At 53.0% G+C, this 24,652-nt stretch overlaps 1 protein-coding gene across 4 annotated transcripts in view; it reads left to right on the forward strand.

The window, feature by feature from the left end:
- PPM1F (protein phosphatase, Mg2+/Mn2+ dependent 1F) overlaps window positions 1-21,573 on the forward strand; it is a 30,192-nt gene extending 8,619 nt beyond the window's left edge. For all 4 annotated transcript variants that reach the window (XM_058692852.1, XM_058692851.1, XM_058692853.1 and 1 more), the window contains 6 exons: window positions 2,194-2,342; window positions 7,487-7,689; window positions 8,354-8,542; window positions 11,532-11,675; window positions 16,136-16,229; window positions 17,402-21,573. In XM_058692852.1, the coding sequence (XP_058548835.1) occupies window positions 2,194-2,342; window positions 7,487-7,689; window positions 8,354-8,542; window positions 11,532-11,675; window positions 16,136-16,229; window positions 17,402-17,754 (1,132 nt within the window). In that variant the 3' untranslated portion in view covers window positions 17,755-21,573. The remainder of the gene's footprint in view (window positions 1-2,193; window positions 2,343-7,486; window positions 7,690-8,353; window positions 8,543-11,531; window positions 11,676-16,135; window positions 16,230-17,401) is intronic.
- The last annotated feature ends 3,079 nt before the right edge of the window (window positions 21,574-24,652 follow it).

Raw genomic sequence — 24,652 nt, forward strand, 5'->3', positions numbered from 1 at the left:
TAATTAGCAGGATGGTGGAGTAGGCCTGAGATCATTAGCCATGAGGGAGAGGCCAAGGGTCATGGCCCCTGTAAACCCCCTAATAAATCCATCTTAAAACACTTTTAAAACATAATATTGTGGGGATGCCTGGGTGGCTCAGTCGGTTAAGCATCCGACTCTTGATGTCAGGTCAGGCCTTGCTCTCAGGATTATGAGTTCAATCCCCAGCGTTGGGCTCCGCGAAACCTACTTAAAACAAAAACGTAATATTGTAAAGGCATGTATTTTCCAGTCATCTTAAAGGATTTATCTTCAGTTATTTTCATCCTTTTCTAGTATTTCTTCCCTGTGTAGACCCTATAGTCACACATGTGGTCACGTGTTGTCTACACTGTGTCTGTCAGGAACACCCCACAGCACGTTCCTGGCAGCTTCCTGGTGGGCTCCTGTCCGTCTGTTTCCTGTTCCTGTCACTGGTGTGCAGGCCCCTGGGTGTAAGGGGCTCTAAGCATAGTGGCACATGGCATTTTTCCAGATTGTAAATGGTGTCATTCATGAGACTGTTAGGAAGTCAGATCACCAAGTTCAAGGGTGCAATGATTTATATCCTGTCTTCCCCCTTGTTAGCGGTTCTGTGTCCTGTCTCAGGTCCCCAAGCAGTTTGTACCTTACACTATAATTATTCATCTGCATTTCTGTCTTTGCTACTAGACTGCAAACTTGAAAATCCTGAGGCAGGCAAGTGGGACTAGAGCATTTCTTGGGTACCTAGGTCTTGCACACACCTTCTGTTCATTGTAGAATCTTCTGGAATCTTTAGGAGCTCTGACTGCTGCAGGGCCCACGGGCCTGGAGGGTGCACGGGCGGATGACCCCTGAATGGGGGTGGACAGTGCATCCAGGAAGTGAGGCCTGTGGCCTGAGGCCAAGCATTGTCTGAGTCACCACTGCTGGAAGCTGCTTCCCTGACCCTGGTGGCCTCTGTAGGCCTGCAGGAAGTCACAGCACCACCTCCCCGGGAGCAACACCCCTTCTCCCTGCTTGAACAAGGAAAACCAGTAGTTAGCAGGAAATCCCCAAACAGCAGAGGAACTCATTTCTCATGTCTTGGCTGGTTGTTTTCTAAAGGCAGTTCCAGAGGCTTCTCCCCTGAGTCACCTTCTCCTTTTAAATCACAAATTCATCCCAGTAGATTCCTAAGACCGTCTATAGACACGCCATGGACACCCAGCCCCCAAAGAGAAGTGACCCATTTGTCTGGCTGTTGGGAAGTGGTTGCCCTTAGGGGAAAGCCAGTTGCATCTGCCCAGCAGAGAATTGCTGGCTACCCTGGGCATTGCCCCCCAGCCCTGAAGAACAGACACACAAGGATGAGCACACATCCTCTGGCCTGTGAAGGGCTCCCACTGGTGGGGAGGCAAATTCTGGGGTCAGGATGCATCTAGAGGTATAGGGACACCAAGGGGATTGACCCCTACACATGGGGGAGCCATGGAAGGCTTTCCATGGACATGGTGTGAGAAGCACCACAGGCCAAGCAATTTAAACACAAAAAATGTGTTGTCTCAGAGTTCTGGAAGCTGTAGTCCAAGATCAGGGAATCAGCAGGGCTGGTTCCTTCTGGTGATTTCTGGCTCATTACCCCAGCCTCTGCCTTCATCTCCGCATAGAGTTCTCCCTTTGTGCATCTGTGTCTGAATTTCCTGTATGTTACTGGATTAGGGACCCACCCTACTCCAGTGTGACCTAATTGCATCTGTTTCTAAATAAGCTCACATTCTGAGGCATTCGTAGTTCGAACTTCAACACATGAATTGGGGGGGGACACAATTCAACCCATAAGACTCAAAACCCTAGAGGTCCCCAGGTGATATTGGTGACCATGAGCTGTCAACAGTCTGGATACTGGGCAGTTGTCCGGCCCGGTCACGGGGGCCAGCAGACACATCTCTTCCCCACCAGCCCTACCCATGTTTGGTGTAGCTTGGGACCTGATGAATGGCATTGAGTGGATGTCCCATCCAGTTCCTCGAGGCCCGGAGGCTGACCTGCTCCTTGTGGCTGCACATTGTGGTGCGAGCGTTATCACTACCTCCGGCAGGGCCCCCTGAGTGGAAAGGAGGTCTCTCATCTGGAACATTCGGGTAGGCACTGGGGTATTAGCTTCTGCTGAAGTGCCAGCCCCACTTCACTTCTTGTTCCTGTCCCCAGGAATGCTCCCCCACCACTTGCTTCATGTCTGGCCCACGAGGCGGTTTCCCAGCTGCTGCAGATGGACCTTTCTGAATTCAGGAAATTGCCCAGACAGGAGGAGGAGGAGGAGGAAGATGACAACGAGGAAGAGAAGGCCCCTGTGACCCGTGAGTTCTCTTCCCTCCCTGGCCTGGAGGCTTAGCCCATGACAGACTCACCAAACAGACAAGGGAAAGGCCTCAGGGAGTGCCAGTTTGGGAGATGTCAGGGCTCACCTGGGCTCCACAGCCTTTCCTATTTTGCTGCTAGAGGGTTGGTCTCAGGCAACATGTGGCTGAGGGCCACAAAAGGGCAGCGCCAGCCACATGTGTTCACGACAGTGTGGCAGAATGGAGGTGCAGAGAAAACACACCAGCACAAGGTCAGCAGAGGGAGGGCAGCTGAGCTTCAGAACAGCTCAGGAGATGAATAACGCTTTTCCCGTTTTACATGGGAGGAGACTGAGATGGTAACTCAGCCACCCACTTGCTCTTCTGCCTCAGCTGACATTGCCCCAGGGTGGCGTGGGAGTCAGGAGGGTGACGTGAGCCATTGCTGGGGGCGGCCTCAGGGTCCAGCTGGTAGAAAATGCCAGAGCTTGGGCCCATTGCCTGGGCCGATCCAACTCAGGACACAGTCAGGTGGAGACTCTGCAGTGTCTGAAAGCTGGCTTGGGGATGGGCCGATGGGCCTTGTCTGTCTGCCTCCTCCTGGGAGACTGGCTAGTAGGGTGGGCCCCAAGCCACACCGCCCAGCCTGAGGAACCCAGAAACAGGCATGGCTCTTATTTTGCATGTCTTTCTTTCACTTTCCTAATACAGTAGGATCCCCCCTCTCACCCAAGGGGGATATATTCCAAGACCGCCAGGGGAGGCCTGAAACCTCAAATGGTACCAAACCCTATACATTCTGCATTTTTTCCTATACACACATACCTATGAGCAACTTGAATTTATAAACTAAGCACAGTAAGAGATTAACAACAATAGCTGATACTCAAATAGAACAGTTATAACAATATGCTGTCATAAAAGTGGTATGAGTGTGGTCTCTCTCTGAATATCTTACTGTACTATACTCGCCTTCTTGGTGTTGGTGTGAGATAATTAAATGCCTACATGATGAGATGAAGTAGGTGAATGACCTGGCATTACAGGGTAGCGTTAGGTCACTGTCGACCTTCTGACGATACATCAGGAAGAGGATCATCTTCCAGACCACAGTTGACTGCCTGTACTGAGACCGCGGAAGGCAAGCAGATGGGAGGGGGAGACTACTGTACAATTTGCTGATTCTGTCTCTTTATATATTGCATATAATTACTTCCATCAGGTCACGTATTTATTATCTATGTTACTTTAAGCTTAGCATTAGCACAAGCATTGAGGACAAACCAAGAACAGGCCGGGGAGAAAGAGGAAAAACATGTGGCCTCTCGCTTCAGCAGGTGCCAAGCCCTCCTCAGCCGTGTGCCCTGCCTTTTCCCTGGCTCCCTGCCCACGTTCCATCCCAGCACGGCCTCGCATTCCTGCCTGGGAGCTGGGGGAGACCCAGGCCCACAGTGACAGGCAGCCATTGTCCTCTGCAAAGCCTGCAGGCACACAGCCCCACAAAGGGAGCGCCCCACCCAAGAGTCCCGGCGGGAAACCAGCGCCACCTGCTGGCAGGAAGGCCCCAGGCGGTGGCTGGCACCCGCAGTGCCCTACACCTGGGGGTTCCCGCAGGCCAGTGAAGGAGGGAGGGGCCCATGTAGGAGGAAATCACAGCCTGCCCCCGCCCTCCACGCAGGCCTGGGCCTGTGGTCTTGATCAGCTATCCCTGTCACTGGAGCAGAACATAGTTAAGTCTATCATTTCGAAGCCATTCATACAAAATTGGCATCATGGCAGGTGTTATAAGCATCACTGCTCAAGGACAGAGATATGATTAAGACCTCTGTAGCTGTGTCGGGTGGGAACGCCAGCCAGCCCCTCCCCAGTGAGCAGGTCCTGTGGGCGCCCGGATGAGGCCCTCAGCCAGACAAGCAGGCATCTCCTGCCAGTGGCATCAGGAGTCTGTGAGCCAGCCGAACCTCCCATTGCTTATCCATTGCTTATCGTTGTCAGTGGTAATTGCCTTTGCTTAAGCCGAGATTCAAGTTCAAACACGCTGACGGAAATGGTAGGACAACCTAAGGCAAGAGAGTACACGGTGCCCTGTGCCTCCCTGGGTGTCTCAGGCCTAATAAAAGCAGAGCCCAGAGGGGGAAGAAAGGAGCCCAACAGCTCAGGTAGTCATACGAGCATAGCCATCTGCAGAGGAGAGAAGGAGGAGACTGGGGGAGGCGGCACTGTGCAGTCCAGCTGAATGACGGTCCTGACTTGTTGGCAGGGGGTTCACTGGGCCAAGTGCATGTGGACCTGTCTTCCCTGAGCTTTGCCTTCCTGTACCCACAGCCCCTCAGGCCAGTCCTGATGGTCTCCCGTTTCTTGCCAGACACCTGAATGGCCCTTGTGTCCTGGGTATGGTGGCAGTGGCCAGTTCTAGACACCCCCGCCTTGGTGCATGGATTCCCTCAGATGTGTCTTCCCATAGCCTCTTGTGCTCTCAGACCCTCTCTGCCCCCCCCCCCACCTTGTCTCTGCCTCTCTTTTTCTTCTATAGCCACTGCCTTTCGGCAGGAGCTCTTCTCCAACACCCCAAGTCCTATACGTGGGACCTGCGACACTCCTCAGTCTGCCCTCAAATCCCCCCCCCCCCCCAGGTGACTGGCTCTGACTGGCTCTGACTCTGGCTCTGCTGCATGTACCTGGGCCAGCAGGAGTCTCAGGAGGGCTTTACAGGTGGAAATGAACAGAGTCTCTGAGGCATGTCACCTGAGGTTTCCTTGGGACCTGTTCCTTGTTAATCTTTTCTTTAGAAAACAGGTTTAGATAGGATTTTTTTTAATGTTTATTTATTTACTTTGAGAGAGAAAGCAGGAGGGGCAGAGATAGAATCCCTGCGTTGTGAGGGAAGAGCCCAACAAGGGGCTCAATACCATGAACCATGAGATCATGACCTGAACCAAGTCGAGCACCCAACCAAGTCAGCCACTGAGCCTCCGCCCCCACTTTTTTTTTAAGCCATGTTGTAGAAGCTGTTACCTGTTGCTGCATAACAAATTCTCCCAAAATTTAGTGGCTTAAACATTTATTATCCCGTGGTTTCTGTGGGTCTGGAATTTGGGAGCAGCTGAGCTGGTAGTTCTGGCCCAGGGTCTCTCAGGAGATCGTGGTCACGAGCTTACAACCAGTGGGGGCAGAAGTTCCATTTCCAAGGTGGTTCAGTCACTTGGCTATTGGCAGGAGGCCTCAGTTCCTTACCACGTGGACCCTCCACAGGGCTTCTTGAGCATCCTCACAGTATGGCAGCCGGCTTCCCTCAGGGCCAGTGATTCACCAGGACAGAGAGAGAGAGACACAGACAGACAGGGAGAAGGAGAGCATGCAAGGTGGGAGCCACAGTGTCTCTTAGGAAGCTGTCATGGTCACTTCCATTTTATTCTGTTTACTAGGAGCAGGTCACTAAGGCCCATGCTTGAGGGAAAGGAAACCGGACTCCCAATCAAAGCATCAATGAATTTATGGGCATATTTTGAAACGATTACTAGGGCTAACACTTGTCATGGAAAATTGAAAAGGCACTAAGAAAGTATTCTTAAGAAAAAAACCTCACAGGCAGAGCTACCACCTGCAGACAACCACTGCTGACATTTTGATTGTATGCCTTTCCTGCATTTTATTTTCCGAGTCCAAGCAGATAAAGGCTTTTTCATGTCCTCACAATCAAACTGTATGTGGGATTTTCTGTTCTCTTTTTCTCATTTCCTTAATATCATGACATAAGCATTTTACGTGCTCACACACTCTAAAAGACCATTTTTGTTTTACACTGTAATTTTTTTCCATTAAACTTTATTTTGAGATAACCATAGCCTCACATGCAGTTGTAAGAAATAATACAGAGGGAATCGACTGGGTGGCTCAGTCAGTTAAGCATCCAACTCTAGATTTTGGCTCAGGTCATGATCTCACTATTTGTAGGTTCGAGCCCTGCATTAGGTTCTGCGCTGTCAACACAGAGCCTGCCTAGGATCCTCTCTTTCCTTCTCTCTCTCTGTCCCTCCCCGGCTTGTGCTCACTCACACACACTCTCTCTCTCTCTCAAAATAAATAAAAGAATAACCATCAAGCCATCATTATTAAAAGAAAAAAAAAAAAGAACACAGAGGGATTCCATGCATCCTTTACCCAGTCCCTCCACAATGGTAACATCTTGAAAAACTATATTTAAATATCATGACCAAGATCTTGACATAGCCAAGATACAGAACAGTTTCATCCTATGAGGATCCCACATTACCCTTTATGGCCACCCTAATACCCCATGCCCTGTCCCTAGTCCTGACAACCATTAATCTTCTCTATTTCTATAATTTTGTCATTTCAAGAATGCCTATGAATGGAATCATAGAATACGTAAGTTTGGGGATAGGCTTTTTTCACTCCACATACTTCTCTGGAGATCCATCCGGGTTTCTGTGACCTGCCAATAGCTCCTTCCTTTCTTTCCTGCTGCGAGCAGTATCCCATGGCATGATGTCCTGAAATTTACCCACTCACATGGTGAAAAACATCTGGGCCATTTCCAGTTTTCACCTATTACAGGTGAAGCTGCTGGGAACACTGACTGGGGCTCACAGGTTTTTGTGTGAGCGTAGCTTTAATTTCTCTGGGATAAAAGCCCAGGGCTGCAGTGGCTGGGCCATGTGGCAGTTGCATGTTTAGTTGTGAAAATCATGATTAATAGCAGCTTAATTCTTCATCAAGAGAATAGAATGTAATTTATTCTGTCACTGGATACATAGTGTTTCCAATTAACACGCAATTATAAATGATTCTTTACTTCATCCTTAAATTATCCTTGCATTTCCAGCTATTTCCTTGGGGTGGGCTCCCACGAGTGGAGTTGCTCACTGTGGGACAGGAGGTTCCTTCCTGTGCATATTGCCAAACCAGACACTGCTCACTGCTGATGACACAGGCTGTCACACATAGTTTATTAGGCTGGTGTGCCTGTTACTAGGCTGGAATGCTCCGGGGGTTCATGGGCTCATGGGGCCTGTGCAGGCCTGTGGTGGGAGCTGTCTGCTAAGCCAAAGGGGCCACAGGGAAGGGGTGGCAGGGAGAGCGAGTGGAGCCCAGCTGGTCTGGTTGGTGCTTCCCTGACAGTCTTCTGTTATACCCATCAGTGCTGGATGCCAAGGGCCTGGCGCGAAGTTTCTTTAACCAGCTCTGGGAAGTATGCAGCCAGTGGCAGAAGCAGGTGCCCTCGAGTGCCCAGGTTCCTCAGCGGCAGTGGCTGGTCTCCATCCATGCCATCCGGAATACTCGCCGCAAAATGGAGGACCGGCACGTGTGCCTTCCTGCCTTCAACCAGCTCTTTGGCCTGTCTGTGAGTGCTCCACCTCTAGTCTTCCACCTCCTGGCCCCCAAGCAGAACAGCCTAGGAGGCCTTGTGCAGGGGGTGGGGGCCACCTGGGGTTCCCATCAGAGCTGCTAGCCAGAGCCGAAGCAGGAGTAACGGCTGTAGCTGTCATCTGAAGGCCAAGGTGCTAGGTGAGGCAGAGCACTTCCCAGGAGGTCTGAGAGACCCGATTCATCATCCCATCAGTCCTATTCATTGTCCCATCGTCTGGCTTCTGGGCCAGACCAACCGTGGCCACCTTGCTTTCCCAGCTAAAGGACTGAGGAAGGGGAATGGTCTGCCCAAATCTGTTATAAGGGGAGGCCCCAGGATTCTCTCATTTGCCCCAGACTCACAGTTACTGGGCTCTGCTCTATCTCCAGCACTGGGAGGCGCTGGTACATCGCACCTCATTTTATGCTCCAGCAACTCAGTATAGAAGGTGAAACCAACTCCAGAGAGTTGTCCTTTTCCAAATCTTCCAGTTCCTAATGCTTGAGTCAGGTTGACCTATCTGATGGCAGAGTCCATGCTGATTCTTCCAGACCCACCCCAGTCAGCACCTGGACTCTACCCCCAGACAAAGCCTCTGGCCAGGTCACAGCCTTGGTCAAGGCGAAGTCAGTGTGATTCCCACTGCATTCCCTACCAGGACCCCGTGGACCGAGCCTACTTTGCTGTGTTTGATGGCCATGGAGGGGTGGACGCTGCAAGGTATGCTGCTGTACACGTGCACACCAACGTGGCCCACCGGCTGGAGCTGCCCACAGACCCCGCGGGAGCCCTCAGAGAAGCCTTCCGGCACACAGATGAGATGTTCCTCTGGAAAGCCAAGCGAGAGGTGAGAACCAGTGAATGGGCCTCATGTGCAGTTTGGGGCCAATAGCCATTAGCATCAGAGAGGCCCAGCCCTTGCCGAAGGAAGGAAATCAAAGCGATTGGTGGTGTCAGAAGGTCCTCACTAGGGGCGCCTGGGTTGGGCATCCAGCTTCTGCTCAGGTCAGGATCTCATGGTTCATGAGTTCAAGCCCCACATTGGGCTCTGCTGACAGCTGAGCTTGCTTCAGATTCTGTGTCTCCCTCTCTCTGCCCCTCCCCTGCTCACACTCTCTCTCTCTCTCAAATATAAATAAAACATTTTTAAAAATTATAAAAAAAAAAAAGAAGGTCCTCACTAAACTCTGTTGGCAATCAAATCACTTCATTCTTATGGTAAAAGGGGGCTTGTTTTCCATTTGAATAAAAGTCACATAAAGCGTGCATCTGGTCTTGCATGCCTGGCCCCACTGGTGGGTATGCAGACCTCACAGGGAAGGTCAGTCTATTTTAAAATGTGCCAAGGATTCTCTTTTAATCAGGGATGGCAAGGTGACAGGCACAAACACCTGCCTTGGAAGAAGAGTTTTATTATTTACAGTGCCCAAGAGGAGACATCACACCATGCAAGGCCATATGGGGGGGCACCAGGGTTGGTCAGGAGGCAGAGGGAGAGAGCACAGCATGACTGGAGCCTTTGCTCTGGCCTCACAGGAGGGCCTGGATGAGGCAGAGCAGGCAAGTCACAAGTTTGGATGGTTTGAATAACCTGATGGGCTCTGGACTACAGACAGGGGCAGTCCCCAGCCATCCAGGCCAGGGGAAGCAGCCTGATGGGAGAAACAGAGGAGATGGTTGAGGAAGTGGGTTCAGACCAGCTGGCTCATACATGAAGGTTGCATCCCTGGGGGAAGGGAAGACATTTCCTGTCCTGGGACAGGCACTCTTTAGAATTAGCAAGTACCCCAGTTTGTCAAAGCATGAGAAAATACAATATGGGGTGCCTGGGTGGCTCAGTCTGTTGAGCATCTGACTTTGGCTCAGGTCATGATCTCATGGTTAGCAAAGAGCCAGCAAAGAGCCTGAAGAGCTGCCAGCAAAGAGCCAGCAAAGAGCCTGAAGAGCCTGCTTCAGATCCTTGGTCTCCCTCTGTCTCTGCCCTTCCCCCCCTTGCGTGTACGTGTGTGTGCGCGCGCATGTGCGCTCTCTCTCACAAAAATAAACATTTTTTAAAAATTGAAAAGAAAGGAAAATACAAAAAATAAAGCCCATGATTAATACCTTCCCTTGCTCACCCAAGCAGAGTCTTGGCAAGCTGCTGGTGTCCACTGGGTATATTCTTTCTTTGGGAATTAGAACCGTGTAGGGGTGAGGCACTTGTTTCTGAAAGAAGCCATCCAGCCCCTCCTCTGTGAACTTAACCACCCACTGAACCTTACGTGCAGAATGCAGAACTTCTGTGGGGCCCTCCTAGCAGCCCCGTGAGGTAGCTACTAAAATTTTGTCCATTTTAGACTTGGAGAAACTGAGGCTGAGAGAGCTTAAAGGATGTGCCCCAGTTGACATGGCTCGTAAGGAGACTTAGAAGGGGGTATACTGTCCTCAGACACTCTAAGCACGGGCCTCAATGGAAATCAGCAAAGCCATACTTTACATCTTTTTTTTTTTTTTAATTAATTTTTTTTTTAATTTTTTTATGTTTATTCATTTTTGAAAGACAGAGAGAGACAGAGCACAAGGAGGATTGGGGCAGAGAGAGGTGGGGGGGGGGGGGGGGGGCGGGCGGGGACACAGAATCTGAAGCAGGCTCCAAGCTCTAAGCTGTCAGCACAGAGCCTGACGTGGGGCTCGAACTCACGAACCGTGAGATCATGACCTGAGCCGAAATCTGATGCTCAACCGACTGAGCCACCCAGGCGCCCCCTTTTTTTAGTTTTTTAATGTTTATTTATTTTTGAGAGAGAGAGACACAGAGCGTGAGTGGGGGAGGGGCCGAGTGAGAGGGAGACACAGAATCCAAAGCAGGCTCTAGGCTCTGAGCTGTCAGCACAGAGCCCGACGTGGGGCTCAAACTCACACCCCGTGAATTCATGACCTGAGCAGAAGTTGGACACTTAACCGACTGAGCCACCCAGGAGCCCCCAGACTTTGCATCTTAACAGAAAACCATACAGCATCTAAAACTACAAAGTGGGAGCCTGGTGCAAAGCTGACATGCCTCAGACCTCCTGGTCACTGTCACCCTTGGGAGGTGAAGAAGGCCCTGGAGCTCTGGGCCACCTCCCAAAATAACGATTCACTGAAGCAAGTATTTAAATTAAGTGTATTTTTTTTTTAATTTTTTTTTCAACGTTTTTTATTTATTTTTGGGACAGAGAGAGACAGAGCATGAACGGGGGAGGGGCAGAGAGAGAGAGGGAGACACAGTATTGGAAACAGGCTCCAGGCTCTGAGCCATCAGCCCAGAGCCTGACGCGGGGCTCGAACTCACGGACCGCGAGATCGTGACCTGGCTGAAGTTGGACGCTTAACCGACTGCGCCACCCAGGCGCCCCTAAATTAAGTGTATTATTAATTTAAGATAGCTGATTGGGATGAAATTGACACATAATAAATTGCACATATTACAAATATACAGTGTACAGTTGGTTCAATAAAAATAAAGTGTACAATTGGATAGGTTTTAGCATTTGTCTACAATAACAGAAGTACCCATCACCCCCAAAGAATTTCTTCCCGGCCTTTGTCACCCCACCCTCCCCAGACAACCACTCTGCTTTCAGACGTAATAGACGATAGAGCTTGTGTTTTCCAGAGTTGTAGATAAGCAGGACCACACAGGATGTGCTCTCCTGTCATGCAGCGTAACCCTTAGGAGACTGACTGTGCCCTGTGTACTTCTGGAGTCTGTTCCTTTTATCTGGCTGAGCACTATTGCAGGAGTCGTTCAGTCTGGACAGGATTGGGCCCACAGTGCCAGCACATGGCTCACCCTTAGCCCTCTCTCCCTTCAGCGGCTGCAGAGTGGCACCACGGGTGTGTGCGCTTTCATTGCGGGAAAGACCCTGCACGTCGCCTGGCTTGGGGACTCCCAGGTCATCCTGGTGCAACAGGGACAGGTGGTGAAGCTGATGGAGCCGCACAGACCTGAGCGACAGGTAAGGGGCTCCCTCCCTCCATGCCTGGGTCATCCTCGGCCCCGATCGTGCTGGACTGCACGGGTTAGTGGATGGTCAGGTAGGCAAGGAAGCAAGAGGGGCCCTGCACCATCTTCGTAGGGAGATCCTGGTGTTCCTCCAGAGGGAGGGTCCTTCTGCCTGATTCAAGTGGCCAGGGGTTTGTCTGTTGGCAAACAGGATTTGTCTGTTGGCAGAGGGGTCCCCTCCCTAAAGTTGGGGCATTAATAGCCAAGAGTCCCACGTAAGCCCTTCTCACCACAGTGACATGGAGCCCAGAGCTGCAGAGGAGAGGCAGCCCAGGAAGTGGGGTCAAAGTGCAGGGTCGTGTACTTTGTGCATGTGGGCAAGGGGCGGCTGGCCACCTGGGCTGTGGGGGTGGAGGGCTCCAGGGAGGAGGTGATGCTAAGCCAAGGTCAGAAGGAAGCAGGCTTGGGACTTCACTGGGTAGAGGCTACACTGGGACCCTGAAGTCACTCAACTGTCTGAGCCTCAGGGTCCTCATCTGGATGTAAGGCTGACATTCCTCCTTGGACCACATCTCACAGAGGTGTCCAGTCTGTCTGTCTCTGTAGGATGGTGGGAGTTTGCATACTGGGAAATGCCCAGGAGCCCTGTCCCTGCTCTGCTTTCCCCACATGTACAGGCTTCCACATCAGCACAGAAAACGCCCCCACCTTCCACAGGGCTGTGCAGAGCCCCATCTGTCCGCCATCCTGTGCATGGACGTTGAGATTTCTTCAGTCTTTTTCTTTTTTTTTTTTTTTTAACATTTATTTATCTTTGAGAGAGAGCAGGGGAGGAGCAGAGAGAGGGAGATACAGAATCTGAAGCAGGCTCCAGGCTCCTAGCTGTCAGCACAGAGTGCAATGTGGGACTCAAACTCATGAGCCATGAGATCATGACCCGTGCCAAAGTCGGACGCTTAACTGACTGAGCCACCCAGGTGCCCTGAGATTTCCTCAGTCTTTTTCATGCTAAAGTCCACAGGGCACTAGATGACTTTGCATAGCGTTGCATTGTTCTGGGTCAAGTATGTTAATAGAACGGTTCCTAGGAATGGAGGGATGAGTCAGGGCACTCCCATTTACAGTCTTGGCACTTTTGCCACACTGCCCTCCTCAGGCTGCATGTCCTCTGGCCATAGCCCCACTGACCAGTCTGAGAGGAAGGAAAGTGGTTATTCAGTTTGCATTTCTCTTACAGTATGAGGCCAAGCATCTTCTCAAACACTTAAGATCATTTACATTGCCTTCTGTGAGAACCCTTCATTCTTGTCCTTTGCCCATTTGTCTCCTGACCTGTTGCTATTTTTCTTATCAATTTGTAGGCATCTGTTATACACCAGGGAGGTCAGCTCCTTGTCTGCAGGGTGATTTGCAAGTTGCCCCCTGCTTTATCTTTGTTTATGGGCTTCTGCCTTGTAGACATGTTGGTTTTTATGTAACTGAACGGAGCTGTCCTTTTGTGGCTTCTAGATTTGGAAAGCACTGCAAAGGAGTGTCAGGCCATGATCACCAAAACAGCCAGGAATGACAGCATTCCTTGGCCTCACTGCAGCTCTGTCTGTGCTAAACCTCCTACATAAGCCCTCCCTGTTATATAGAGGAGAGAACTGAGGCTCAGAGAGGTTAAGTACCTTGCCCAGAGCATACCGCCGGGAAGTGGCAGGTGTCCTGTGTCACTCCACTGCCACTGCAGCACTGGGGCATTCGGCACCTGCTCCCTGGTGGACCCTCCTTCCCTGAGATGGGCAGTCAGGTGAAATGCTGCCTAAGTGAGGACTAGCTGCAAGCCTCTGCTCGGGGTGCCTGGCCTGCTCCTGCCCACCCTCATCCCTACAAGCTTGGCGTCCTGTGCCTCCTCTGCAGCCCGGTGAGGACTTTTCTGGCAGTGTCTCCCCAGCACTGCCTGAGCCCTGCAGAATGACACCACAGCAAAGATCACAGACTGACAGCCATGCTCAGTCCTGGCTCCACCCTTTCCAAGCCTTGAGTGCCTTGTCTGTGAAATGGGGTTCCCAGGAGATAAGAATGGAGTGTCCTGGTGCACATGGGGTGCTGGGACCACAGCCGGCATGGGAAAAGCCTGCCAAAGTGTCTGTTCTTTCATTGATCTGCACCCTACATGGCTACAGAGACTAGATTCCAGGGCCCTCTTGGCCCCTGCCAGCCACTCCCGGCTAATGAGCCCTGTGATCCCAAGCTTAGCCTGTCACCTACACCCTTTGAGAAGTCATCAAAGACCGGCTCAAAGGTCTCCCACGAATAATAACCACCATCACACTGGTCACGAGAGTGGGAAACTAGTAACAACCTAGTGAGCCACTGTGAAGGGCAGTAAGGGTCTGGCAGCTGCTGAAACCGGCTCTGAGGCACACGTGGGGACCACGTGGCACTCTGCCTTGTTCTGCTGCTGTCTGGACAGAGCCTTGCTGCCACTGGATTCAGTTCAGGCCAACGAACAGTTAGCACCTACTGTGCACAGGACACTTTGCTGAGGCAGTGAGCCTTCCAGCACCTCTCAGACTAATGGGCAGCTGCAAGCCATAGTACTTGGGCAAAGTGTTGGGAGATGTGGAAGAGGGAAATGAGCAGGAGGCATAGAGCCCAATCCTGATGGCAGGTGGGACCCCAGCAGGCCAGGGGTGGAGTCCAGGAGGAAAGGGCAGGTTTAGCCAGGAGCAGCCACTGAGAGACCGAGGGCTCCTGCTTCTGTGTCAGGAGGAACTTCACAAGGAATTACTAGAAGCTTCTAGAATGGTCAGACCACCAGAGGGCAAGGTGAGAGCTGGGTCACAAAAGAGGCCGCTGCAGTCACCTGGCCAGCTATGGGGAGGAGGACCTGCCTGGCAAGGCAGCATCAGGAGGGATGGAGAAGAATCCAGGCTTTTGAGGATGGGGAAAGGGCCTTACGCTTCTAAGAGGTTGGCAATGCCATTAGCCCGGGGCGCCGGGGGCCAGGGAGGACAGGGTGGGGTGTTCCCTGTGAGTGCAGAGTCTGGAGGGGTGGGTAGGATATCCTGTGATGACAGGCAGGCCCTGTGAGTGCAGAGTCTGGAGGGGTGGGTAGGATATCCTGTGATGACAGGCAGGACCGGGGACATGGGCCTGGGGGCTGCATGCTCACAGAGCTGAGACGTGTGTGGGAGCGAGCATGTGGCAGGAGAGTGGGCCTATCCTATCAGAAGTAGGGAGGTGGGGAACACAGCAGAGGGAAACCCAGCAGGAGAGCCTAGGGGTGGCCGAAGCGCAGTGCAGGGCACGATACCTCTGCAGTTGACCTCGGTGCCAGCCAAGCCCAGGAGGAACTGACCACTGCCTGGGCAATGCGCAGGTGAGCGAGGCCACTCAGTCAGGGGGCAGAAGGGAGGCCGGAGGGCCATGAGGGGAAATGGCTGGACAGGGCAGCCTCACGGAAGTGGGGGCCCAGGGGCCCAGCTGTGCAGAGCCTTGTATTCCAGGTCGAGTAGGAAATGGCCGTTGATGGGAACCCACTTGGCCACCGGCTCTGGGCTCAACCTTGGAGAAGCTGTTCAGGCTGGTGGAGAGGATAAGGTAGGAGGACAGCTGAGGGGCCTGGTTCAGGTTTCATCCAATCCTGCCAGGTGGCCACGTGTAACACAGGCTTGGGCTCGTCCCAGCAGCTTGCAAGGAAGAAAGTATTCCCAAGTGAAAGGTGAGACAGCTAGAGGGGGGGTCGGGGGGTCGGTGACTATGGATGGTCTGGCTGTGTTCACCCTATAACTGAGGTAGCCCTTGCTGTAACTGAAGGACGTCTAGGTTATTCATGGTTTCCTGCGGTTCCACTAACGCCTCATCTGGGCGTTGTTTGAGAATCGCAGCCCCCAGTGCTTAGAAACCAGCTCAGCTCAGGGCACTTGGGTGGCTCAGTCAGTTTAGCATCTAACTTTGGCTCGGGTTATGATTTCACGGTTCATGGCTTCGAGCCCCGCATTGGGTTCTGTGCTGACAGCTGGGAGCCTGGAGCCTGCTTCAGATTCTGTGTCTCCCTCTCTCTCTGCCTCTCTCCCCTGCTTGCGCTGTCTGTCTCTCTCTCTCCCTCTCTCTCTCTCTCTCAAAAATAAATAAACATTGGGCGCCTGGGTGGCGCAGTCGGTTAAGCGTCCAACTTCAGCCAGGTCACAATCTCGCGGTCCGTGAGTTCGAGCCCCGAGTCAGGCTCTGGGCTGATGGCTCGGAGCCTGGAGCCTGTTTCCGATTCTGTGTCTCCCTCTCTCTCTGCCCCTCCCCCGTTCATGCTCTGTCTCTCTCTGTCCCAAAAATAAATAAAAAACGTTGAAAAAAAAAAATTAAAATAATAAATAAGTAAATAAATAAACATTAAAAAAGAAGAAACCAGCTCAGCTCCACTCAGGCAGCAGCACCTGGCACCCTTCCCCATGGGTGCACCCCAGCCCCCACTCTGGCTGTCCCCCACAGGATGAGAAGGAGCGTATTGAAGCTCTGGGCGGCTTTGTGTCTCACATGGACTGCTGGAGAGTCAACGGGACCCTGGCCGTGTCTAGAGCCATCGGTAAGGAGACGGGAGACAGGGGGCAGGAGACAAAGGCCTCATGCCTGAGGCCCAGGGGCTCACATAGCTGTTGGGGACAGCAGCGTCCTGTGCTGATAAAGCACCTATGGTCTGTGGGGCCATGGAATCAGACTGAGATTCCTCAATCTGGTAAATTGAGAGAGTACAGGTGCAGACACCTTAGAAACTTCCATCTCACACAAATAATCACAGAAGTTAACCTTTACGTGATTATCTCCTCATTAAAACAGTTCCCCAGAAAAACCTACCAGGAGGTCCTTGGCTAGCTACTGTATGTGCTGAAAGGTCATAAATGAGGATTGTCCTCCCCTCCCCCATTCATGGTGATGATTCCTTTTTCTATCTTTAAAAAAAAAAAGAAAAGCAGCCCCCTCTCCCCACAATCCTGTTTTCTCAGCATCCTACAGCTGCTGGGCCTCACTCTGGGCTCCGCAGCCACAACGCTGCCCCCAGGTACCTAGGCAACACTCCATTCCTGCTAACCCCCTCAAGGTGACATGTCTCCTCCCAGCCTCCAGACACACGCCATCCTATCCTTAAGGCCGCCTGCGGTGCCTGCCTTATAGCCCTTCCCCCTGCTGCTGCTGCCTATTGGGTCTCTGGCACATCCGGGTGCGGAGGCAGCAGGATGGGCTTCTCCAAAAGTGGAGGCACCTTCAAAGGAGGGGGACACCCTAGGCAGTTCTGTGTCAGCGGTGTGGTCTGGTGCACACCCCTGGGCAGGAGCAGAAGGAGGGGGATCAGTGGGCCTGGGCAGTTTGTGAGGAGACAGAGGTGGTTTCGAGTCGCACTTTAAAGGTAAAGCCACCAGGACTTGCTAACGAATTGGATGTGGGCCCTCAGGGAGAGGGACCTGGGGGGAAGGGAACCTGCAGACCTGAGTATAAGGGAGGAAAAGTGAGGTCCTTTACCTCAGTCATCCCCTCTCTCGGGCCCAGCTCCACTGGAAGTGAAAAGGCTGTTTTGTAGAGCTGACCTCTGGTCTGGCTGGGTTCTAACTCTGCACCCAATAGGTCTGCCACATTGCCCTTAGCACCACATGAAATTATCCAATTTCACTGGTGAACACGGGCATCGGAAGAGGGTGGCCACAGTGAGGCCCCGGGCCTGGCTGGACTTGGCAACAGGAGGCCTTTCTCTCCTGTGCCCAGGGGACGTCTTTCAGAAGCCCTACGTGTCAGGAGAGGCCGACTCAGCCTCCCGGGAGCTGACAGGCTCCGAGGACTACCTGCTGCTGGCCTGTGATGGCTTCTTCGATGTCGTCCCCCACCAGGAGGTCGCGGACCTCGTCCAGAGCCACTTGGTCAGGGAGCGGGGCAGCGGGCTGCAGGTTGCTGAGGAGCTGGTGGCTGCAGCCCGGGAGCGGGGCTCCCACGATAACATCACAGTCATGGTGGTCTTCCTCAGGGACCCCCGAGACCTGCTGAAGGGCAGGGCCCAGGGGGTAGGAGACATGCCCACTGGCCTCGCAGAGCCAGGGACTGATGCTCCACAGAGACGCTAGGAGGTGCAGGCTCCCTGCCCCTACCCCGTAACCCTCCCCCTCAGATGCCTTAGGACCCAACAGGTGATGGTGGACAGGTGGGTGCCACCCTCACAGTGCTTTCCCAGGGCCCCAAGTCTCCCGTGCTGCTTGCATTGGCCCATCCTGGTGGCTGTGGAACTGGACTGGGTGGTGGGGGATGTGCCCTGCTCAGACAGGCAGTGGGATGGCCTTGTTCTCTGAAGGAGGCCTAGGGAAGAGACCTCACCAAAGAAAAGACAACCCAAGAAGTGGAGCAGCTCTTGCTCCCAGCCCCATCAGGTGGGGGGCTCAGGTGGGGACCACAGCCAGACCAAAGATGCTGGGCATGTGCATGGGGCAGCAGGATGCTGCATGAGTCCCCAGGCAGACCCAGGAGCCACGGACATTTCCAAGTGCGACATGGGTGTCCAGCACAGGTTTCTCACTTGCTCCTCACTGGCCGCCACTGGGAGGCTTGTCTCCGCTGACGCACCTGGCCTCCCGAGCCAGCTTCCCAAATTGGGGAGAATGGAGCACCAGGGACCTGGTCTGCAGTGAATGCTCACAGCCCCCAGCCTCCCTGGGTCCCTCCCGTCCCACACACACCCAGTGAGAGGAAGGTCAGAATGACGATGAGGTGTGTGTCTTCAGTTTGTGGTCTTTTTTTTTTTTTTTCCAGGACAGTTGAACTCAGAAGCAGTATTTCAGGTTTTTGTCTTTGTTTTGTCAGTGCCAAGGTGACCTGTTGTGTCATGTAACTTAAGCAGAGCTTAGCATTTATTTTATTCTTGGAAACCTTAAGTATTGATTTTTTTTTTTTTTTGGAAGAAACTTCTTTTGCAGTATTATTGATTTTTTTTCCTAAATCAGGATTGAAGCAAACACTTTTCCAGGTGGTGTTAATAAGCCATTCAAGTGCCTTAAACAGCTTTATGTGAGGCTAGAACCGCCGGGCCTGGGATGGATTCTACTAGGCATGTTTAAGTTTTTACAAGAGCAGGATTTATTTTGTTATAGTGGCATGATTTCAGCTAGAATTCTTCCCACTCCACCTCCTTTCTGCCCCTTTGTGATGCGATTTGCTGCTGACAGTCAGCAAAGCAGCTGAAAGAGCATGAGCTATGCTGCACAGCCTGGGCCAGACCTAGGGGCTCTGGGAGTTCAGGGTGACCATGGCACCTCCCCCAGCCTCCCTACGCACCTCAGTCCTGCTGCCCATGTCTCTGGCTGGTCCCCAGGCTGAGGAACTGAGCTCCATGAGCAGACTTCTCATTTGACTGGAATGTCCTAGAACGTCTCGTGTTGGTAATCGAATTGGTTTCCTTGGGAAACACACTTATGAGGCCTTGGCAAGTCTGGAGGCAGCCTGGGGGGTTCTGGCTCTGTTTGGAGTCTGTCCATCCACCTGCCCCACAGCTCCCCAAACCCCTCCTCCTGTTTCTTGCCCACCATGGCGGCACCCTCTGCTACCTTGCTTTGCCCACAGCCTGACCACCTGGGGGAGAGCTCTACGTTCCCTAGCATGCCCTGGGCAGGTGAGGCTCAGAAGCCACGAAGCTTGGGTGACCCAGGCTACTCACATCCAGTGAGGCAGATATAGCATGTGTGTTGAGCTAGAAGTGGCAGGGCTGGGTGAAGAGTCTGGCAGAGAGGGGTCTCTGTGGGAGGACCCAGGCCTACGGGTCTGGGAAGAGCAGTGGGTGGCTTTGGAGGCTCGTGGAGAATGTCACTGGGAGGTGGGCAGCAGGAGGAAGCTTGGCACTGCGTCCCCCAGGCCAGAATCCACCTGCAGTAGCAAGGCTCCAGGAAGGTGGGAGCTGGGAGAGCCTTGGCAGCACTCATCAGCCCAGGGAAGGGCAGACTTGGTAAGAGCCACCCCCCGAGGCCCGAGGGCTGTGCAGCAGGGAGGGTGGGAGCCAGCTCTGGGCAGGCAGGGGGGCAGTGGGGGATGCCGCCCGCAGGTTCAGCACTTACCCCTACTCTCACCTCAGGGATGAAGAAGCCAAGATGATGTGGTCAGTGCCATGCTCAAGGGCTCGTGACAGAAAAAGTATCTTAAATGTGGTCACCGCAGTTCAGAGAAGGTTTGGTGGGAGCCAACAATGACCTGGTATTGCCGCACTTAATCTGAAGGCCCTGCTGCCTTCTGGGGGCCAGAAGCCCCCTCTTTGGCCCTTCCCAGCGCAGGGCCGGCAAGAGATGGCATGTGGCCCCTACCAGCCTGGCTGCCCCTGAGCATGACCTTAACAGAGGAAAGAGGTGTGGGCTTGTTTTTCTCATTTCTTTGCTAATCTTATTCTGGGATTGCCATCAAGAGTGGGGTTTCACCTGTGGAGTCTGGACTCCCCACGTGGTGGTCTGATTCCTGCCCAGACTCAAGGCTCCACCGGGAGATCTCTCCAGGCTCGTCCCAGTGCCCACCCCTCTTGTCTGTGAGAGGCCCTTGCCATCTGGTGCTGCTCAGCCTTGCCTTGAGGCGGGGGGAGCCCTTGTTCCCACTGCACAGATGCTGGCTTTGTGCAAGCATCTAGGCATAGAGGTCTCTTCCCTCTTGACCAGGGAGGACTGGGAGCCACTGGGCATCTTCAGCCTCTGAAAGTCCTGGCCCACCTCCTTGTCAGGCCACAGTCCCAAGAAGGCCTCTAGCCAGGACCCCAAGTCTAGAAGCCTCAGTCCCCTTCTCAAATCCCCACTTTGCCACTAGCTCATTATATGAGCTGAGCAAGTCGTGAGCCTCCTTGGGCCCCCTTTTCTCCTTTATAGGACACAGGGTTGCACGGAATCTGTGCAGCAGATCTTGGAATTTTGGAGGTTCAGGGCCCATCGAGGGCAAGCCTGGCACATCCTGGAGAGCTGCTGCCAGTGCTAAGGAACCCTCCCCTTCTGCTAGTGGGAGGGGTGGTTAAGTATCATTAGTGTCTATTCTTACAATTAAGTGGGTTGGAAAGGAATGGAGCTACAGTTGCTAGCCGTATAAGGAACACAGAAGCCGGAGAGAGGGAGCCCTGCTTTTACAGGTAGAGCTGATCCCAAGCCAGCAGGAGGAGGAGAGGCAGACAGGCTCAGCTACCTCCTTCTGCAGGTGTGAGGCTGAAGGGCAGGGCACAGCCAGGGTCTCCCTTGCCTTTTAGTCAAGCTCCCAACCTGCTGAAATCCAGAGGCAGATGCATGGCCTCCCTGACCCAGCTTGTCCTCAGCATCCAGGACTAGGAAAGGGGTGTGCTTTACTGGGGACAGTGATGGGGGCAGGCCTCACTGGGGAAGCACAGGCCCTCTGAGGTCCTGAGCCAGCCTTTGGCCACAGTCCTATCTCCCCCTACCCTTTGAAACCAGCATGTGGCCCTCGTCCCTACCCTTATAATGCCAGTTCTGAGTTCCAGCTTGGGTGTCTGGCCACCTCAGCAGTAGTCCCAGGGCTTGGGTCACAGCTCTGGCAGTTCCTAGGCCTGGCCCCGACAAGAGTCAAATGGGCACCTAAGGGCTTGTGCAAAATAAGCTGTTTTTGGTTTAATTCTGCCTGTAGCCCAAAGGAGGCAGCCCCAGGAGGCCCACGCTTTTCGCCGAGGCTCCACAGCTTTGCCAAATGCGCCGAGCTTTGCCATTCACATGCCATGCCAGCCTTGCCAAGGGTTTATTTGTGCGCGTCTCAGCAGGGCTCCTGAGAGAGGTGTTCTCTGCAAGGGGCATCTTGTTCCAAGATGGGACTACTATTTCCCCTGTGTGCAGGGGCAAGTCCCAGGAGGAGAGGCCCAGAAACACAGTCTCTTCCCAGGGGTCACTGTGCTCAAGTGTCAATAAACCACGAGTTTTGAAACCCTGTCACCTGAGTCCTGCCTTCTTTTCTCACCGCTCAGCAGCTGGTGCCTGAGTATCCAGAGTATGTTTAGGAGCTACTGTGGTGCTGAGAGACCATCTACTAGTCTCCCCACAAAGCCAGCAGACTAATTCAGGAGAAAGCCCTGCTAGCCCACGCCCCCCCCACACACAGGGGACCTCACATGATTGGGGAGCCCCTAGATGCCTGAAGTGGCCCAGGGACACTGAGGATGAGGACCCCCCTGCGAAAACACTCAGAAGGGAGAAAGCAGGTCAGCATCTGCCAGGTCTCTTGTGCTCCTGGCTGAACTTAGACCCCCAAGGAATAGGAAAACATTCCAAAATGCCTCCATGCAGCCACTGCTGAGCCATGGCCCCAAAATGCTGCCTGAACTCCCCAAAATGTGAGGAGGTACTTGTGCTTTGGGGTTAGTTGGGGCCAACTAGTTGGATTGCTGTATCCCTTCCTCCCCTCCAGCCCGGCCTTGGATGCCGAGCCTTTGTCCCCATTTAGGCCTTGCCAGACTAGCTTCTAGTCCCTTCCCAAATCACCCTGAGAGCTTTCCATGCCCCTCCGGCTCCCAGCCCCATTGCAAGGGAGGCAGCTTTATCTGTCTCAATCATGTCACTGAGAGGGGGCTGGGGCTCCCAACCAGGCCCTGAGCCCCACCCCCCAGCCCCACCTACTCATCCATCTGTCTTCCCCCTGCCCAGTCCCCTCCACCTCCTTGGAAGCTCCCTGCAGAATCTGCCCAGCAGAACCTCGTTCTTAAGTATATGCTGTCTTGATTGTTCACAAACAAATTGCTTCACAGTTCTATATCTCATTGCTATAGCCAGATGGTGGCTCCACACCACCCCCCACCCCACTGTCACTGAGCTTGGGGCCTGGGATAGCACCCTCTCTGGAGCCACAGGGTAGTGGTGGGGGAGACCTGAAGGACTGGGCACCAGGCAGGCAGGGATTGAACGGCCTCTGGGGCAACTGGGTGTCATTCACCTGCCAGACCAGGCCATCATGGTGGCAGGTAGGGGCTGGGGATATCAGCCAGGCTCTCTGCCAGCAGGGAGACAGACCTATACCCAGAAGCCAAGTCTGGCACAGACAACTGTCTGCCTCCAGGAATGATGAGAGCAAGGTGGTCAAGACTGGGTCTTGTGCCCAGTGGGTAGAGACCTCAACCTGGAGAAGCAAGTCCAACAGCCAGCAGAGCCAGGGAGACAGAAACTGGAAGCCATCTAGGAGGGCTGATGACTACCTTGCCCCCAGAGTTCCCCTTAGAGGGTCCCAGAACTCCTAGCTACTTCCTTCTGGTCCCACATGGCCATCCCATTCTTGCCAGGCTGGACTGGGGCAGAGAAAGCTTCTAAACCAATTGAGGTCAGGGCGTCAGGCTCACACTCAAAGCCACACTTCATCTTGGGTCTGCTTCTGGGGACTTGGCCCAAAGAAGTCCCAGACATCTGCGTGTCCAAGGCCAAGCGGTGGGTATAACCTCAGAGCAGCCCTGGGATTGCTCCAACCTGGGCAGACGGTCCTGGACAAATGCCAGATCTGGCCACAGCGCAGGGGGCTGTGGTGGCCCCACTGCCCATCCCAGGCAGGCCCCTTAGTCATTATGGCTGTGGCATCAGAGACCACCTCCCCCCCCTTCCCCTCCTCTTCCCTCTCTTCCTCCCCCTCCCCTGTTCCTTCCTGAAATTATAAAAGTAATATGACAACATGACAAAACTTGGGAAAAAAGATATAACAAGATAACCAAGGTAAGAAACATTTAGAACTGCAGCTTAAAAAAGAAAACCTCCTGAAAGGAAAGGCACCTTTTTGCCCAGAGAGACAAAAGAAAACAATATAGAGTCACTGGAGATGAAACAGATAAAATCCAAGAGCTATAAATCTTAGAGTCCAAGCTGTACGTACACATGATGCAACATGGGACATTTAATGTCTGTTTGCAGCATTTTGTTCTCCGTGAACCGAGGCCTCACTTTGTGAAGCTGTTTCTCGGCAGCTTCTGCTAACGTTTGGGAGGCCTGGGCCCCAGCCAGCGACATTCCCTTTCATGGCAGCCTCTCCTCAGCCTCGGGGCTCAGCCAGGGTGCCACACATAGGCCACCGCGTGCTGTCCATCTCTCCATGCCTGATTCTGACAGTGCAGCATGCCCAGGTGGGTCATTCCCTGTTCAAAATAAGGAGTATTCAACATAAACACCTTGAGAATCGGTGTCAAAGATTTACCACATATGCATATCTCCCCACACACCATTACACTGTTCATCTGGCCTTTTTATGAAAATGGGACATTGCTGTACACATTCTTCACATTTTTGTCACTCAGCATTGTTTCTCCGATTTCATCCATGCTGTGTGGGTCTCTGGCCTTTTGCAGAAACAGCTGCTATGAACATTCTCAGTGGGCCTCCTAGTACCCATATGCAAGAGTTGCTCTAGGGCATATACCCAGGAGTGAAACCATTGGGTAGGACTGGCCACAGAATTTGCAGGACCCAGTGCAAATCAAAACACAGACCCCTTGATAAATTATTAGGAATTTCAACACAGCAGCAGTAGAGCAGTAAGGCAGGCGTGGCCCATGTGATTACACAGGCGTGTGGCCAGGAGGCCACTCTGCCACTGCCTCTTCACCCACCCAAAAGGCTCACGACAAGGGCTTGTGCCATACAGATGGCAATACACTGAGAGTCCACTGTTCCACATCCTCACCAGCACTTCCTTGTTTCCATCAGAGTTTTTAATTTTTGTCAGTGGTACATGAAATGGCATCTCCTTGTGGTTTCAGATTGCATTTCCTTGGTTACCCGAGAGGGTGAGCAACTTATGTGTGTATTGACGGGTGACTTTTTAAAATTATTTTTTAATGTTTATTTATTTGGGGGGTGGGGGGTGCAGAGAGAGACACACACACACAATCCTAAGCAGGCTCCAGGCTCCGAGCTGTCAGCACAGAGCCTGATGTGGGGCTCAAACCCACCAACCATGAGATCATGACCTGAGCCAAAGTCAGATGCTTAACTCATTGGGCCACCCAGGAGTTCCTGGGTGACTTTTTTTTTTTTTTTT

This window comes from Neofelis nebulosa, chromosome 11, assembly GCF_028018385.1.
Source record: "Neofelis nebulosa isolate mNeoNeb1 chromosome 11, mNeoNeb1.pri, whole genome shotgun sequence".
Taxonomy (NCBI): domain Eukaryota; kingdom Metazoa; phylum Chordata; class Mammalia; order Carnivora; family Felidae; genus Neofelis; species Neofelis nebulosa.